At 37.4% G+C, this 18513-nt stretch overlaps 1 protein-coding gene across 1 annotated transcript; it reads right to left on the reverse strand.

Annotated features, from left to right (window-relative positions):
- Positions 1–712: 712 nt before the first annotated feature.
- On the reverse strand, positions 713–4444 carry ypel5 (yippee-like 5). The gene is made up of 3 exons (XM_031730221.2): positions 4270–4444; positions 2966–3119; positions 713–1807 (listed from the first exon to the last, which is right to left on the reverse strand). The coding sequence occupies exons 2-3, from the start codon at positions 3104–3106 to the stop codon at positions 1586–1588; spliced, it is 363 nt and encodes a 120-aa protein (XP_031586081.1). The 5' UTR covers positions 3107–3119; positions 4270–4444; the 3' UTR covers positions 713–1585.
- Positions 4445–18513: the final 14069 nt, after the last annotated feature.

Here is an 18513-nt window from a genome sequence, read left to right on the forward strand (position 1 = left end):
AACCAAACAAGTATGTCTATATAAAGTTCCATATGTGAACTTAATTAACCTATCAGACCAGTCTGCAATGCTTTCAAACCTAGAAATTTGAACAGTGTAATACAATGTTTACAATTATATAATTATTGTTATATTATTAAACTATGTGCATCCTTTGATTTAGTCAATATCAAAACTGAGCTGATAGTCTACAAAGCACAAAATAATCTAGGATTTTTCAGTTTTATAAATGGGGTGGCACGGGGGTTAACAGGTAACCAGTTTAGGAAAATATACTTTGGTCATGACAGTAAATATACTTCATTTTACTGTGTGGTAGATATAAATATACAATATCATTAACATTTGCCAAATAAGAATTTATAATGCACATCATTACATTTGAGAAGGAGACATTTCAAGTAAGTATGCATAATTTTATTTCCATTCTTTTCAGATTGATTTCACTTATATCAGGTAGCTTGTCTACGTTGACTTAGGACAAAGTATTCTGTCACAAAGCATACCCAGAACTCCTTTCACTGGCCACAATTGTAATAAACACAAGGTCTAAGCCACTGGTAATAACAATATCTAATGATAAAATGATTGTTTAAAAAGGCAAATAAACTCACATTACAAAAAAAAGAGAAAACTAACCAGTTTGTGATCATTTGGGCCTGCATATTATGTAAATCTAGATATGCACACACAATTAAAAAAGAGAATTAAATAACTGCATATTTGAAATCCTTTATTGTTTTGCAAATAAACATACCACAAGTCTGAAAAACTGAAACAAAATCATGCTTTGTTAAATAAAGGAAAATAAACTGGATAGATAAAGGTCTGTAGTGAAATATTGGCATTTCTAACTCTGTAGAACATGTCATATCAACTTTACTGAATTCAGGTTTATTTATATTTATAGAGTCAAATAAGAGGTATGGAAAGGTAAAGACCCCACAATAATGTTTTTGTCATTTAATAGATAAAATAAAGTAAGTGACAGGCTTAAATTGCTAACCTGTCTTAATGAAAATAACCTGAATTATAACATTTTATATCAACTAATAACTCTTTTATTAAAGGTAATTCTCTAGCACAGCTAAGCCCATAGGGTAATATATACTTAATGTAATGATTTCCAGCAAAGCATCACATTGAACACTTTGTAGAAAATGATTCTTTTGCAGTATAATGTTTAACAACTCACTCTTAAAGCAAATTAGACCCATTGACAGCCTCAGCTTTCAAGATTCACCGCATTATCTTTACACAGAAATCTGAGCCTCCTGTAAGGCTGCAGGAGCCACATCTCTTCATCTGACAGCAGCCACCATCAGCTACACCTGCTCATCACATATTGGACATGAAGATGATTTTTAAATGGGAAGAAAAGCAACTTTATTTGCCCTTTGAGGAATAATCCCCATCAGAATTGAAAAATATCCAACACCCTGTTGTTAGTTGTTCCCACAAACACCCAGCCTGTGATATTTTGGTGTAGCTGTAGGGAGAAATGGAACACCATCAATGCAAGCCCATGTTCTGCTGCTGCTGCTGGAGGGAAAGCTTTGGTATCCACAGATAAATATAAATGAACTCAGGAATTATCGGTCGGGACGTGCTCGAAGCCTTCGCTCTCCCTCACCAGCGCCCTCTCCAGGATGACGCGGCCCTCCTTGTAGCGCTGGCTCTCCTCTGTGGCGAATTCGTACATCCAACCGAGTTTGCTGTTGCAGTTCTTGCAGCTGACATCACGCACCATGTGCCTCCCCGTCAGCATGACTCTGTCCTGCACCTCGCTGTGCTGCAGATTCACAACCTGGAGAACACCAACCCCATGTCACTGTCACTGTCCCGCATAATTGCTTTTCAACAGTGAAAACATTTACAAAAACAGCTTACTTATGAAGCTTTTTAGTTTATGACTGATTTTGACAGCGTAATTGTAAAATCAAGTCAGTGACTGAACTTCATTGGGGGTGGATCTAGAGCTGCTCAATTATGGCAAAATTCAGTTCTATTAATCAATACTGAGATCATAATTATTCAACATGATTTTTTTCCAGGTAACTGGTTTCAATAAATTAAAAAATATTAAAGGAGTGAAATTGGACTTTTATAGCAAAGCAAATATGAAAGAAAGGAATGAGCTGAAAGACAAAGTGAGAAAATTGTTGAAAACCAACAGAGTGATCATTTCATCTTGATTATAGTGTTTTGTTTGGAAGCCAGAATAGTAACTGAAACTAAAGCTTGAATAATTGCACCAACTTTAAATCTCAAAGATAATCAACAAAGATTGATCCAATAACAGCAATTTTGGTTTGAAACTATTATATGTATTATTTTTACCTTCATACAAAACATTCCTGAAAGAAAATCATCTGGACTATAATATTTATAAGTTTTGTTCACTCAAGCATAAAATATGTGGTTTTTTTTGTTAATGGAAATAACATGAAAATGCCTTCTGTTATGTAATGTACCACAGACTCTGTGCCTTAGCTAATCGCAAACCAATCGTGCCTGCTTACATAGAGCTTTTCTACCCTAACACAGGACTCAAAGCACATTTTACTACAAGCCACATTCACCCATTCATATACAATTTCATACAGTGCTTTGTTCTAACTGTAACAAACACAACCAGTCCAATGCATGAATCAGCAGCAATTAGGACAGGATAACATGCAGACTGGACGACCTGGGTTTGAACCTTCTGGCTGGTGGATGACCATCTACCTCCTGAGTCACAGCCACCCTCAGGAAGGAAACAAATATGGTGACTTTAAAGTTTCCAAATTTCAGTTAACTGCTATGTACTTTGACAGACTTTAACTCTTCAAATACTTCTTAATATGAAAGTAATTAATTACATAGCTGCATTAAATATACTAAACAATCACCCTATTGTTTAAGTTAAAGTATTTTAACTAAATAACATCAATGCTGTCCATCACGTGAGAAACTGATGTACCTTGTTGAAGAGGAAAGCCCGGCCAGTGGCTCCGGTGAAGCGGGTGGAGATGAGCTCAGCTCGGTTGGTCAGGATGGTGTCACAGTTGGCACAAGAGAAGAGGCGAGTCCCACCAATGTGGTCCAAGAAGATACGCCCCATTTTGAAGCTCGGCCTTCATAGTGAAGAAAACAGCCCTGTTGGAGTATGCCTCTCACATCTTTCTTTAGATTGCTCTCACACATACAGTGGGTTTTAAAGTGATGAACAGTGTGAGACTCTTTGATTTTCTTTTCAGGTTTAATGGGCAAGAAATTAAAAAAATAAAATAAAAGCCATGTCTCAAATTGGCCACAAATAACAGAAAATGTTTTTACTGCCTGAATAAACACTATCCTTTCAAATAAAAAAAGTAATTGAAATAGTAACATCACAAAGAGATACATCAGAGGGGTTTGTTTTTTTTTTAATAAAAAAAATATTTATGTGCAAGAAAACTTCCTTTTTGTTGGAGTTGCCAGATACATTTCAATTTGGTACTTTTATACATTAACAGCTGAGTCATTCCATCTGAAATCACAGTGGGCCTTCTGCTCACCCACCTCAAATTTATCGAAAAATGTCACAGTCCAGTGATTGGACATAGATAATGATTGCTGTGAAATATAAGCGTCATATATAAAATAATTTAAAAACAGGGCAATCCACCCATTTTGATCATTTTTTTCTCCCGAAAATTAAATCTTAGGCCATGTTTGAACATGAATATCTCATACGATAACGACAACAGATTGTTTTCCATGAAGTTTATCGTATCACACTGCTATGATAGCACACAATATCTGAAAGACTCGAAAATATGATGATTAGCTCCTTTTAGGTGCTTTTTGATTGTTTGCTTGTGTATTGATAGAAAACGCAACTCAAACACGCTTGGGGGGATCCAAACAGAGTATTCAAAAACGAAATATTCACTACTTATTTTTCTTTCTTAATAAACTCGGATTTTGTACCGTACTTATTGTAAAAGAAACGGTGGGGTTTCTGTTTTTAAAGGGACCCCTTAAAGACATCATCAGGCCGAGAGCTTCGCCAATAACAAGGTTAGGAACATATACAAACTACGTTTCAACATCGACATGGTAAATTATCAAAAAAGGTTGGTTTTTATAATAAACAAATAATACAACTGAAGCGGACTTATACCAAAAACCTTCTCGGAAAACTGTGTGAAACGGTAATTCCAAAATCACGCAAACAATAGCTAAATAAGGATAACCTCAATAGGCCAAAGAAAACCGTTACGTGTACTCCAAATTTCTCACCTCGTCGCGTTAGCTGAAGAAAACTCAAAAAACAAAGGACGTTTCCCTTGTTAATAGTCGCCGGGTCGTCTTTATATTCGAGTATTTCACGTTTCCTCTATTGTTATTGTCGTCAAACTCAGCGTTTGATGCAATTTCTGTTTTTTTACCCAAGCTATCAAGAATGATATGACAGCTTCCGTTTAGGGGTTTAAAAATAAATCCGAATCGAAACTTTATTTTTTAATATTGAAACATTTGTGTAAATAATATTTAATTATAAATGTTAGTGCCTTGAAAAATATCTTAATTGGAACAGTAGTCATAAACCTACTCCCCCCCCCACCGTCCCCCCAGCATTTTCATAAAATAAAGGCTTTTATTTTGAAGTCCTGGTCTCTCCAACGTTTTCCATACTATTTAGTAGCTTGACGCAGCTCCTATCTTTGACCACTAGGGAGCAGCACGTCATACCAAAATAGAAACCCTTTACCAGACCCACATGACTGGATGTTGTGGTAGTTTCGTTCCTGCCAGTTGAAGCATAAACCCACCAGTTCATTGCTAGATAGATTACTTTCTTTGATTTTTTTTTGATACATGAAGTACAACTACCCTGAAACTGTACAGAAAGTGTCCTTTGTAGTAAATTTCTCCTTTGTGAGATGTACTTTTCATATGTTTTCTTCATTTTACAGTAAAAGTAAATATGTAAACGAAGGTTGAATCGTGTGCTTGTGAGCAAAAATTGCAGACCGGTTTATTTTTAGTCAAAGTTACTGAATTTCAAATTTTCCATTGTGCTAATCTTGCGGTAAACAGTCAGTTTACCTTACAACCAAGATTAACCAATGGGATTTACCCAGGAATGTGTCCGACATTCAAAATAGAACCACGGTATTCTTGCACCACCTGCACCAGCTTTCATTCTGTAGCCTCATTCTCCTTTCATGGCACATTATATCACTTCGTCAGACTTTAAAGCCCCCTAAAACCCGTTTCCTATGTTATAGTGAGTCGAGCCAGTTTTCCAGAATAACACGTGTAGCTCTTTATCCTCTGTGAGGACTCGTTGCATCTGCTGTCACATTAGACTAATGTGCTCTGAACAGCCAGAAAAAACAGTCAGGAACACTGATCTGATTGTCAATCATTCCACTTAATGTCATATGTGAAGGCAATCATTTCTCCATGCATTGTCTTTTTTCCTTGTTATCTATTTTTTGCCACTCTCTTGTTTTGCCACTAATCGGGGATTTGAGGGGTTTTATTGTGACTTTTATGAAAACTATTCCAATATTTCCCCGTATCCATGGGTTTTTCCGTAGATTTAGTACTTTAGTGCAATCTGCCAGTTTACTTTTCTCATTTCAGTGCCTGATACAAAGGCTCCGAAACTTTTTGCATTACTTCTGAAGTTGCTTCTTTTCTCCGACAAGTCCAATCTCCTCAATCTTTAAATCTAAATTTACGTCTTTAAATTTAACAGCCTCATTTTGTTTTGCTTTCTCTCTATTACAAAATACAAATAGATCAAATGCATTTTATCTTCTGATACAGTGGTGAAACAAATATAAATAAATAAAGTCATAGTACTACTACTAAAGTTTTAGCATCAAATTATACATTAAATACACTGTCTGAGAGACTGGTGAGTGACTCCTTGACAACCCCAATTATTGTGACCTCCAACAGCCAATAATAAACTTTAATTTGGTGGTGGTTGGTGTTGAGGAATAAACATTTTTCCCTATTGATTGGTGGTTGCGAGGAGGTCACTGGTTGGTTTCTTTATATGTACTCTGACAAAAGTCAACAACAGCTGCTCTATTGGCTTGAGATCTGGTGACAGTGGATCCCACTTGTGACATGGTGCATTATCCTGCAGCAACAATCCCCAGCAATACTCAGGCAGGCTTAAACATTTAAACAATGTTCAGCTGGTACTAAGGATCCTAAAGTGTCTGTGAAGGTTCTCAGTCATCCAGGTCATTGTAGTCAAAGGAGTTTGCAAAGAAAAGCGTCTGGACTTCTTTAAGTTGCTTGAAGACGTTTCACCTCTCATCTGAGAAGTTTCTTCAGTTCTAAGGTCAAATGGCCGAGAGTCACAGATTTAAACCCAGTGGGAGTATCCCCCCATAGAGGGACAACAGGACCCCCTGATGATCCTCTAATCACATGAGCCAAGGTGTGAAAGCGGGTGTGGGTCCCAATCAGCCAGGGTTTTGGGTGAGCTCATTGTGAAACCTGGCCCCACCTTGTCATGCGAATTCCTGAGGTCAGATGGCCCAGGATGTGAGTGGGCGTTAAGGCGTCTGGGGAGGGAACTCAAAACTGGATTATAGATGGCAGACAGTTGGTGTCGTAAACCACCGCCTCTGTTCAAAGATGGTCGCTCACAGTGGACATAGATGGCCTCTTTCACTCCTCTTTCAAACCATCTGTCCTCTCTGTCCAAAATGTGAACATTGGTATCCTCGACAGAGTGTCCTTTGTCCTTTAGATGCAGATGGACTGCTGAGTCTTGTCCTGTGGAGGTGGCTCTTCTATGTTGTGCCATGCGCTTGTGAAGTGGCTGTTTGGTCTCTCCAATGTAGAGGTCTGGGCATTCCTCGCTGCACTGTACAGCATACACCACATTGTTAAGTCTGTGTTTTGGAGTTTTGTCTTTAGGGTGAACCAGTTTTTGTCTGAGTGTGTTGCTGGGTCTGAAGTACACTGGGATGTCGTGCTTGGAGAAAACTCTCCTGAGTTTCTCTGATACACCGGCTACATAGGGGATGACAACGTTGTTGCGTCTGTCTTTCTTATCCTCCCTTGCTGGTGTCTGATCTTCTTTTCTGTGCCTCTTTGCTGACTTTATAAACGCCCAATTAGGATACCCACATGTTTTGAGTGCTTCCTTTACATGTGTGTGTTCCTTCTTTTTCCCTTCAGGCTTAGAGGGAACATGTTCTGCCCGGTGGTGTAGGGTCCTGATAACCCCAAGTTTGTGTTCCAGAGGGTGATGGGAGTCAAAGAGGAGGTACTGGTCCGTGTGTGTCCAGCTACAACTTCTGAAATTGTAGCTGGAGCTGATGTTAATTACTTACATACTCCTGGGTGGCTTTATTTGTAATAAGCCCACAATATTTTTTATATTAGATTATAATTATTATAATTAACATTTGGCTTGATTTGTTAATAGCCATGTAGTCAAAGAAGAGTGCAGGTGAAAGTGGAAGTATATGCTGGCAGTCTAGAAACGTAATAACATTAATATCACTCTTTATTTCAGGAAAGGTTCATTTTGAGCTTATCAGTGTCATTATATCATCATATATCATATATCATCTTCAAGCTGTGTCCTTTGAACAAATAGGATAGTCCCTTCCCTTCCATTTATGACAGCTATAATTAACTGACTAAGTATAACTGATAATAACAGAGAAAGACAGCTTACTGTGAGCTGAGAGAGCAGGAAGGAAAGAAAGCCACACAGAAGATAAATGAAAACAACATTAAAAAACAGGATGCTTCAGCAGCTGCTTCTGATCTCGCTGCTGGGTCTCACATGGACATCAGGTCTCCACTGTTAAAATAGCTTGATATAATGCTCATGTTTCATATTTTTTATGATGCTGTTTTGTTTCAATTTGACAAATTATAAATATATATTTTTGAAAAGGTTCTGCATAAAAAGTAGGAATTATGTATGATTTACCTAAAGAAAATTTTGCAGAAATCAGGTGTGGAAGGACAGTGCACTGAAATATATTAAAATAAACTATTTTTAACTCATTCTGTTAGTACTAGCATTACTACTTGTACTATTTATTTTCTTATTTTGGAGGTTTAGTTTAAATTATTGGATTTTGATGTATATTTGCTGCTATAGTTATTAAAAAAATCATTTAAGTAAAATTAAAATATTCAGTATATGACTGTCCAGTTGGTGAGAGTGATACCAATACAGGAGGAAGATGTTTGTGTTTGTTGTGCTCCTCTTTTCCAACCTAGAGAGGATTTGAGCCAAGTCTGCAATTGAATAAATAGTAATACTTTTGCCAAAAATGCTCCTCAGAGCTGTGAACTTCTGTACTTTGAAGCATTTTTATCATTTGTTATCTCTTCACGTTTTCTAGCAGTCGGACTGCCGTGCTCTCAGATGATCCCTTCACAGGAGCCTCCTTCAACTGGTAAATTAGACAGTCAAATGGTTTTATGAACAGCCTTCGAGGAGAAAAAAGCTCTACAGCTGACACTATAATACTGATCTTTATGATAAACTACATGGACAAACTTATTGGAGCTCACCTTATGTTTTGAATTCAGGTGTTGCCACAGGTGTATGAAATTAAACACCTAGCTATGCCGCCAGCCTTTACAAGCGATGGGGGAAAAGGGGTCATAGTACTGTAAGAGGATGCCACCGCTGCATGAGTCAGTTTGTGATACTTCTTCCCTCTCAGATATTCCAAGATCAACTGTAAGCAGTATTATTGCAAACTGGAAGTGTTTAGGAAGCACAGCAACTCAGCCATGAAGTGTCTGACCATGCAAAGGTACAGAGCAGGGTCAGTGAGTGCTGAGGTACATAGTGCATAAAGCTCTGCTGACTCATTACTGTAGTCCTAAACATCCTCTTGCATTAACAACAACAACACAAAAACTGCACTGGGAGACCGATGAGCAGCTCTTGTAGGTGTAATGATTAAGTCTGAGTAGAGCGTTTAGCATGATTACTAGATTTGATAGTTTTAGTAAACTTTCCTGTTATCACAGTTTTGAATCCAGCATCTTTATGTCAAAATGAACTTTTTAAAACTTTTACTGAGGTTAAAAAAAATAAAACAACTTCCCACCACCTATTGCTGAACACACTAATGTAACACCATCATTTAGCCTTCAGACTTTTACCCACATTTGGTAACTAGGCTAATTTTTATCAGCTGTAGTTCATCATTATATTTTTGCAATTTTTTCAGTTAATGTTGTTAGGCCCTCAGATGTGGGTCTGCTTTCCACCATTGGACTTCACATGCGCAGGTGAGCACAGTTTACTGCTCAGCTGTGATAGCGCAGTGAAAACCTACACAAAATTTGAAATTCACACTTTGGTCCTTCTCTACAGCGCTGAGCTGTCCTCAGTTGTATCAAGACTTAGAGGTAAGTCGATATCTTTAACAGCTTCTGACATTATATGTTTACCTAATTAAGTCGCTGTTGTTTTTCTGGGCTTCCTGTGGGACATAATGTGAGAGCTTCAATGTGTTCAAGTGTCTCTGAGATAATATATAAGCAACCAAATGGCTTGATCCAAGCTTTACCCTTACTAGAATTACAGCACCTTACGGTCTAAATACACTCATGTCACGAGGCTAATAATTTTTTCCTGTTACACCACAGTGCTCTATCTATACAGCACTGATATGGACACAACGTGATAGTTACTGTTACAAAAACACTGCTATCATGTTTACGTCAACCTGGCAGGGCAGATTAATTTTTATGATTAATCTGCAGTCAGAAAGCTTAAACCTAATCTAGTTTTAACAGCCACACAGAAAACACAAAGATACTGTACTGTGATTGAAGGAGAGCAGTAAACTCTTGCATTTAAGAGATTTAGGATAGTAAATATTGGCCTCTTTTTCAATCTTTCTACTCTTGGGCCTGTATGATATTTTAATACATAGATATTATCTAATTTGCCCATCTAAGGCACATAGTTCTAGCTGCGAGCACATATTTTTTGGCCCACATGTTGTTCAAACCTTCTGTTTGTGAGAGGCAGCCAATCAGAAAGGAAGTTGGCTTAAAGGCAGAAGAGCTTAAAAAAGTGTTTCAGAGGGCTGCTGTAGTTCAGTTCAATTTAATACAACTGAATTTATCTAGCACTAACACACAGCCACTTCAAAGTGAGCTACTGCATTAAGGTCCAGTACGGGAGAAACAATTTTACTTTTAGAGCTTATTTCGAACTGTGAATCATGCAAAGCTACCCTAGATGAGTTCAAGATTGAAAATAGGTTAAAAATGAGTGCTAATGTTAAACTTGTGTTACCTTCTCTGAATCAGAGCTGATGGTTCTGTTCAATCCTGAGCTGATTAGTCACCTCTCAGAGGAAATAAACCTTTATGCCCCTCAGCTTCTACAACACAGGTACAACGTGTACTTTTTGGCTCATGAGGAATAAGCTATGATTGCATATGGTGGCTTAACTCTTTCATGTTATTTTATTTTTGTAGCACTCTGGTGGATCAGGCGAAGGAAGTGTCCCTCTATCTACAGAAAAGTCAGGTATATTCTTACATTTTTTATAACCTTAAGGATAAAATTTGATTTTATGCTTTCAATGGTGAATCAAGAAGATATATCTTATTTGGAAATGAGGGAAATATTAAATATTCACAATAAAAGTATTCTAACCAACTTTCTTAGAAAAAGAAATATAATTCAGTATTTGTTAAAAAAAACACACCAGAAAACAAAATATATTCTCTCATTATTGATTTAATTATTAAAAACTGGAGATTTTGCAGAACTATATGTTTGAACAGGTGTTGTTTTAACCTGCTGTGCCCTGAGAAAAATATCTAAAGATCATACTTGCCATACAATTGACTGAACATGTACCAGTGGATGGTGTTTCTTACAGGTTCAAATTAAAATGATTTCAAGTAAAAGTTAAAAAGTAACCAGCAGCAGTGACTTCCCCCATAACAGGCTCGCGATGTGAATCGGGACTGGAAGTTGGTGCTTCTCTTTGTTCAGCTGGATCAGCTTTGTGCCCGTGAGGACCAGCAGGTAAACAGTGAAAGACCTTACTGAGGTTCCTTAATCTTTAAGAGCTCAATGCCCGGAGTCCAAATCACTTATTATTCATGTTTTATAGACTTTGTTGCCTTAATAGTGTAGTTACAGAGCCCAAGCTATCAATTCTTATCAGTTTCAAACTTGCACTATCCCAACTTTCCTTCATATATGCAGATAAAACTTGTTCTGTAGATATGTTGTCACTGTTGCTATTGCAAAGGTTACCTTCTATATCGTTTTTTGGCTACTTAGCATTTCCTATAATTTGATTTACATAACACATTAAAGTATTAGCTGACAACCAAACAAACAAGTAACTGTACTGGTGACTCTCTTGTTGAAAAAAAGTAGCATTAAAATCACTAAGAGTTCATGGAGTCTGTTGTGTTTGTACTGCAGGTCTCATCGGTTATCGAGGCAGTAGTCAAAGAGGTGGATGAGGCTCTGCAGTTGCTGCATTCTCGGGTATGTTTCACATTATAAGCAAGCAATTTTACCTACAATGTGTTAGTTACATTTGCAAAATTTTATTAACTTCACTGTGCTGCAGCTCAAACGGACCATTGTCAGTGTTGCATTATGGGATGGAGAGCGTGACACTATGCAGAGCAAGTAAGTTCACTTTTTCTTCCCTGACCTTTAGAGAATGACATCGAAACAGGTGCTGTGCATGTGTTGAAGATGTAAAAGGATTTAAGATCTTTTTTTCCCAGGAAAATAAATTAATTAGATGACATGATGATAAGTCAGTGTGACAATACAAAATGTCACTGCTGTCAAGTTAGAGAATGTTATGTTCTTAACCCGTTTACTTGTTTCCTTTAATAGTTTTATTTTCATTTTTTAATTATTCACTGTTGGGGCAGTTTGCTTTCCTTTAAACAGGAGGATACATATGAAGTTTAAATTAGTAAATGTGTGTCACTGACAGATCATGCCAGTGTTTGGAAACAAACAGTAAAGGGGAGCTGCGGCTCCTGAGAGCCGTGTTGACTCAGTCTCTGCAGGTTTGTCCATATTTCATGTTCAAATAGTGTTTTGATTGTTCTGATATGCTTGAGGGTATAGCTGACCTCTTGCTGATAAATGTTGTTCCTAAACTCTGTTTTTCCAGGAGTCTTTGGATGAGCTGTTAGTACAGAAACACTGGTACAGTGACAGAAAAGACTTCACTGTTACCCTTCAGGATATACCTTTCATCAGTGACCCATCATTTATTGCTGTGAGTTAAATTCAGATCATGTTATCCTTTTATTCTCCTATAAATCCCTTCAATTGCACCATTTTGAAAACCCAAATCTTTATTAGTGCCTTAGTCACACCACTCTTGAGTTTTGGATTGCTTGGGTAATTTCTGTGTCTCTGCTTTGTGATAAATTTCAAGTAACCCATAAGTGCATCATCACTTGAGCTACTTGTATAACAAACCAAAGCAGATAAGTTTTTATCTTATCATCACTCCCAACTGGTCATGACACAAAGCTGCTACTCCCTGAGCCTGAGGTTCTGTTGGAGGTTTCTTCCTGTTAAAAGGGAGTTTTTCATTCCCACTGTCACCAAGGGGGTCTTTTTTATTATTGGGGTTTTCTCTCTTCTCTTACTGTAGGGTCTTTGCCTAGCAATATAAAGCACATTGAGGTGTGTGTTTTTGTGATTTGGTGCTATGTAAATAAGACTGAATTAAACTGAAAATAAATCTTCAGCATAATTTACTTTATGATGTACACCTAAGTTTTTCTAACTCAATGTGTTAACATGTCTTTTTTGGAAAAGGCCTTTTGGGAAGAATCTTTGGAAGATTACAGTAGACCAACTATGTTGGCCAGAGTTCCAGATAATGAGTTGGGTTGTGTATGGGCTGCAGTTTACTGTGATCATTTCTGTCATCAAAAAATTGCTAGAGCCTATACTGACACATTTTTACCGGCAAAACAAAACCCAAACATTTTTATTGGGATTGAAGAAATTCACCTAACCTTTCACTTTAAAAGGCTTGAGATAGCAAATATTTATTAAACAGTGACCTATTTAACTTTTCTTCATCCATTTTGTTGCAACAGGAGTTGGTCAAATTGAACATGAAGTCAACTTCCTTTTCTAACAGTTTTTTTTGCTCATGGATGTGTATCTGTGAGGAGCACTTTAACATTAGCTTCTGAATATACAAGCCCCACCCACCTTCTCTTTAGACCTTCTGTTTATGAAGGGAAGCCAATCAGAAAGGTTAAAGGGATGGGATAGGGAGCTAAAACAGTTAGTGTAGTAAAAATAAAGAGCTTCAAGAAGGCCCATCAGGGTGATATTAAATCGAGTGTCGTAGTCTATTTGTATGCATTATATAAAAGCTACTTTCAGGTGCTCCCTGCGTCACAAGGGATCACCACAGCAGGTAGCTCGCACAGTGGTTTAGCAGGTGTTTTTATGCAGGATACCCTTCCTGATTCAGTCCCAAAGGGATTTGTGTCTCATCCCAGCATCTGTGAAAATCAACTCCCAAAGAGCACAAAGACTTTGTCTTCTCAGTAGATGATATTAAATGTCTGTGTTTATCTTCCTGAACTGAACTGAAGATATTTTTTATGCACTGTACATTATCTGTCTTTCTTGCTTTTAACAGAGAGGGAAGCATTTCACTGAGTCTGAGACATTACAGCACAGAGATAAACTGTTGGTGCAGATGTGGACAAACCTGGTGAGGCTTGAGACTCTCAAAGTCAAATGCACTGGCATTTTCACACCCAGTTACTCTTCTCAGTATCCCAGACATGAAAATAATGAGCCCTTTGTCTCTTAGCTGCAAGCCACAGTTGCCCAATATAAAACAGAGGACAATGGTAAGATCTTCACATTGCCATGTCCAAGCGAGGTGAGTAATTTTACAGAAAACCCACTTATATATATGGTTTCAATCAGATTAGACACACTGTATTTACAGAAGATGATTCTGTGCAGCATATTCCTCCTCCTTAGTTGTCTGTCTCCCTCCCTTAGGAACGACCCTACCTGAGGACAGAGGGAAACTCTCCGTCATATCACCACAGCAATATCTCTCCTCTCCTGGAGCCTGTGAGTATTGTCTACAATCGACCCGAACCGAGGTGGGCCAGCTTTGCACGCTTCCTGTCAATTTCTGATTGTGCTCTGTGTGGCTGCTCAGTTTACAGGGACAGAAATGCCCTGTGAGGACTTAAGTCCCTCACCTACCACACCCACTTCAGGTAAGATGAGGTTAAAGGTTTTTCTTGAGCACTTGGGTGACCTTAAATTATCAAAAAAAGTAATACAGATTTTATCCAAGATCTGGCTTATTATATCACATATTGATGGTTATTCATTTATTCCACATATTAGCACATGGGAATAAAAACTACAAAGTAATACCTCTGACACTGTACAAACTTCAAGTCACAATCTAAGATGCTTTATGATGGAGCTTTGTTTTTGTTGTTTTTTTGTGATATGTCTTGGTTTCCTCAGTCTGTAAAATGTAAAGTGTGTTCTTTAAATCTGCCCTTTCAAATCATCCTAATAGTATCTCCAGTACATTGATACTATTATACAATATTTGTAGGAAGTTTAATTTTATATACTTTTGTATTTATGTGTATTGTAAATACAATATTATTGTACACTTGTCTTATTACCTTTATTTATTATTCGGACCATTTCTTCTGTTTTTTGCAGTCCACGAACTCAGACCTGGAGACGTCAAAGTTGTTGCTGCTGTTGGCGATTCGTTGACAGTGAGTCATTCTTATCATCTTCTCATTATTTAGAACTGAATAGGTTGATCCTAAAACTTTTTAAAACCTGCTGTTTTTCAGGCAGGCAATGGCATTGCATCCAGGCCATCTGATATCCTGGATGTCTTGCGTCAATACAGAGGTTTATCCTGGAGGTGAGTCTGGACTCTTCAGGTATCCCATAATGTTGCAGCGAAATACTAATATTAAACTTCCTGGGCTAGTGTGTCGCATCATTCAAGTATTTAACTTCATGTTTATTTCCCAGCATTGGTGGAGATGAAAACCTGACTAGCATCACCACTCTGCCCAGTGAGTCATTTAGATAACCAAACACATTGCTGAAATAACAATTTTTTTTTTTATCCTTGATTGTTATTACTATTCATTGTTGTTCATTATTATTGTTATTACAGACATCTTGAAATATTTCAGCCAAAACCTGACGGGCTACTCTGTTGGCACGGGCCAGCAGGGCACATCTCAAGCATTCCTTAACCAGGCTGTGGCAGGAGCAAAGAGCCAGTGAGTCCTTTTTGAAATCTTATCACAAATACCTGCTCGTGCTGTAAGAGATTTGTTACAGGTGATACATGAGTGATCAGCTTGTAGAATATGTTTTTCTATACTGAATGTTGTTTTTGCTGTTTAAAAGTTTTGTTGATGTTAATGGATCAACTTTGATTAAATGACTCTTTAACCATCAGAGAACTGTCTATTACTGTGTTTTTAGTGATGTACCAACCCAAGTGCGTGCTCTGGTGGAAAGAATGAAGAATGACTCTGTATGTTTAAAGATATTTGATCTTGAACAATATTTTTACTTATCAACTTGCCCATAGTAATGAATAAATAATATAAAAATAAATTTATAAATAAATATAAATAAAGTAATAAATAATGTTGCTAAGATCACCATCTTTCATCAAATATCACATAAAATAGAACATCTATCTATCTATTGTTAGGGTTCAATGTTGAGAGAAGAATCCATAAAACCACAGATCCAGGCGTGTGCAATTTAGACGGCATTTTAATGAACACATGTGTGAGTTCAACAACCCAATCAGTGTTGAACTGAACTTACAATCATGAGACAAGGTTTTATATGGGTACAATAACAAAGCCCCCTCTTTACAAAAATAGACAATAGTACAGCTTACGTCAATCCAAACCACAAAATGTTCCCTGACCTTTAACATTGCTCTAAAAACATTGTCTTCGGTCGGTGCTTCCCCTCTTCGCTGTCGCTTGTCGGGTGCACTTCCTCTAAGTACGTCGGCACACTTCTGCATTTCTGTGTGTATGTGTCTGCAGTGTATGCTACGTACGTGTCATGACCTCTCACTATTTGTCTGTCTGTGCGTGCAGAGTTTGCATCTGCTTTTCTGATCCTTAGTTGACCTCAACTTAAGCAACCAACCAGGCTAAGGCCATCCTGTGTGTAATGATCTTGACTTATATGTGAAATATATAAACAACTGTTTCAATCTACCACAACTGCTTAAGGCTTAATCCGCAATAAATGCATACTAAACACCCTTGCACTTAAACTTCTGGCTTCAGTTTCACTTCTGCAAAACATGCTCTGCAGACGCGTTTTGTTTCCTGTCTCATTTTGGCACAGAGAGTATTTTCCTGTCTCTGCCCTCTACACAGAGATCATAAAAGCATTAATAACATTTAAATTATAGATTCAACAGAACCATTTTAAATGGTTCTTCTTTGGACCTGTAATAAAGGCTATAACCATATATTTGAACATCTGAATGCATCTAACTGCAACCTCACTATTAATACTGAAATGTTAATGATGATTATAAAAATAGCAGCAACTAATAGCAGGACAATATTTCTATTCCTGACACTCCCACTCTTGACCTCTTGACCACAAGAGGTCACCATACTGTGTTGGGTCACTCCTTGGCCCATTCAACTGTTTCCCTGTCCACCCCTGACGTCATGGACATTTAGGATCACTGTTCTTAGCTCTGACCCTCTCTTGGCATCCTGTGACTTAACAAATCAGACAACCTCATGTCATCTAGGTGGTCTTAGTTATAAAATGCCCGCTCCCACTTGAGAACACTTCATGCTTAAGTGGTCTCTGCTCCTCTTCTGGGTCCCACTCTAGTGGAAATCTGGCCACCTGCAAAGGATAGAAAACACTTTCTCCCTACTATGCTCTAAGTTACTCTGTTCCTCGATTGTTCTCAAAACATGAACCTAATTTCGTATTTGGTTTTGACTTTTATTCCTATATAATCTTAAACATCACTCATCTCAATCTACAGCTTTCTAACAGTCTTACAGCACTGCTGTCATACGTTTCCTGTTTTTCCTTATCTGATCATCAACATCCTGTGCACAAAACTGTCCCTGCTGCTGCAAGTGCCTCTCATCTAAAGTCACCTCTCACCAGCAAAATCATCATAAAATCATTATAACGGCTTATTCTACTAAAAGGATAATAAAAAACAACCACTTTAATCACTAAGTGTAAGCACCTAGTTAATTGCTCCTAGATAAACTTCATCATAGCTAAAAGCTGAACTCTAACTGTATTTTGAACTCCCATTTTCTGGGTGATAACCTGTTTGAATATATCATTTTATTTCATTTTGCTGCTTTTAATGTAATGACTCCTTCTAACTTAAACTTTATCAGACTTAACCAAAATATATGAGCTTTCTCCCTTTGCTTCTGTTTTCTGTATTTCTGTATTCTGTAACTGCTTTTTATATAAGAGGACTAAGTTAGAGCTGCATCTGTTATCTCAATATTTTATATGTCACTCAGTTTAGTTACAAGCAAAACTCCTATTCAGTTCCTCTTTCTGTCATTTGTTATTGGGCCACTCAAATTCAGTTAAAAGCTAAAGGAATTTCAGGCCCTAGGCCTCAAATCAATACTGTCCTGTGTGTTGATGAACTCTGTATGTCTGTAAGCGTGTGCAATCCTTCAAAACTCAGGTCATTCTCACAGTAGATTGGCTAATCATAACGTTAACCAAAAGTTTATGACCCTCAAGAGACGACTCTCTGAGCCACAACTCCGTTAAAGGCACAAAAATGCAATGTGTATGAAAAATCATTTCTACATATATAATCTCCAATATTATTCATTTGAGTCAGCCTACATTATAACAACATTCTAACATTATGTCACTGTTACAACTTATCCTAAAAATCAAAAAGAAATCCCACATTTTCTACTCATAAAATGTTCACTATTTTCCCCCAAAGCATATCCTTTATTCCCACAGTTTCCCCTTTAAATTTGGTGTACAACTTCTTTTTAACCCCAGCAATTTATCTTCTAAACAGAATTTAGTTCATTTTACTCCTTTCTTTTAACAAGTCCTCAGTTTTACTATATCTAGATTATCAAACAACCCCAATCATTATAAAATCCTAGTAAAACCCCTTTCAAATTAAACAAATTAAATCTTAAATCCCTCTCTTTTGACACATCTCATGTGGCAAAAACTCAACATGCTCCACCCAAGCTTAACAAATTAAAAGGAAAAAAGGTTAGTCATTTCATTTCTCAGAACAGCTCAGCAATTCTCCTCTCCGGTGTTTTGCTCCAGCCCTGAAAACCTGTGTTTAAGGAACAAAATCAATTTTATCATCATGTCAAATCTTCTCCAACTCGTTGCTCCATTGAACTCTGGATCCTTGGAATTTCCTGAAAACAAAACCTTTACTCAACTCTCCCCCT

This window comes from Oreochromis aureus, linkage group 15, assembly GCF_013358895.1.
Source record: "Oreochromis aureus strain Israel breed Guangdong linkage group 15, ZZ_aureus, whole genome shotgun sequence".
In the NCBI taxonomy this organism is placed as follows: domain Eukaryota; kingdom Metazoa; phylum Chordata; class Actinopteri; order Cichliformes; family Cichlidae; genus Oreochromis; species Oreochromis aureus.

Excerpts from the sequence above, each read along its gene's own strand:
- ypel5 (XM_031730221.2), bottom strand. The coding sequence starts at position 3,106 with ATGGGGCGTATCTTCTTGGACCACATTGGTGGGACTCGCCTCTTCTCT. Across the intron at positions 1,808-2,965 it reads GGGCTTTCCTCTTCAACAAG|GTTGTGAATCTGCAGCACAG; the intron begins GTACATCAGTTT and ends GGTGTTCTCCAG.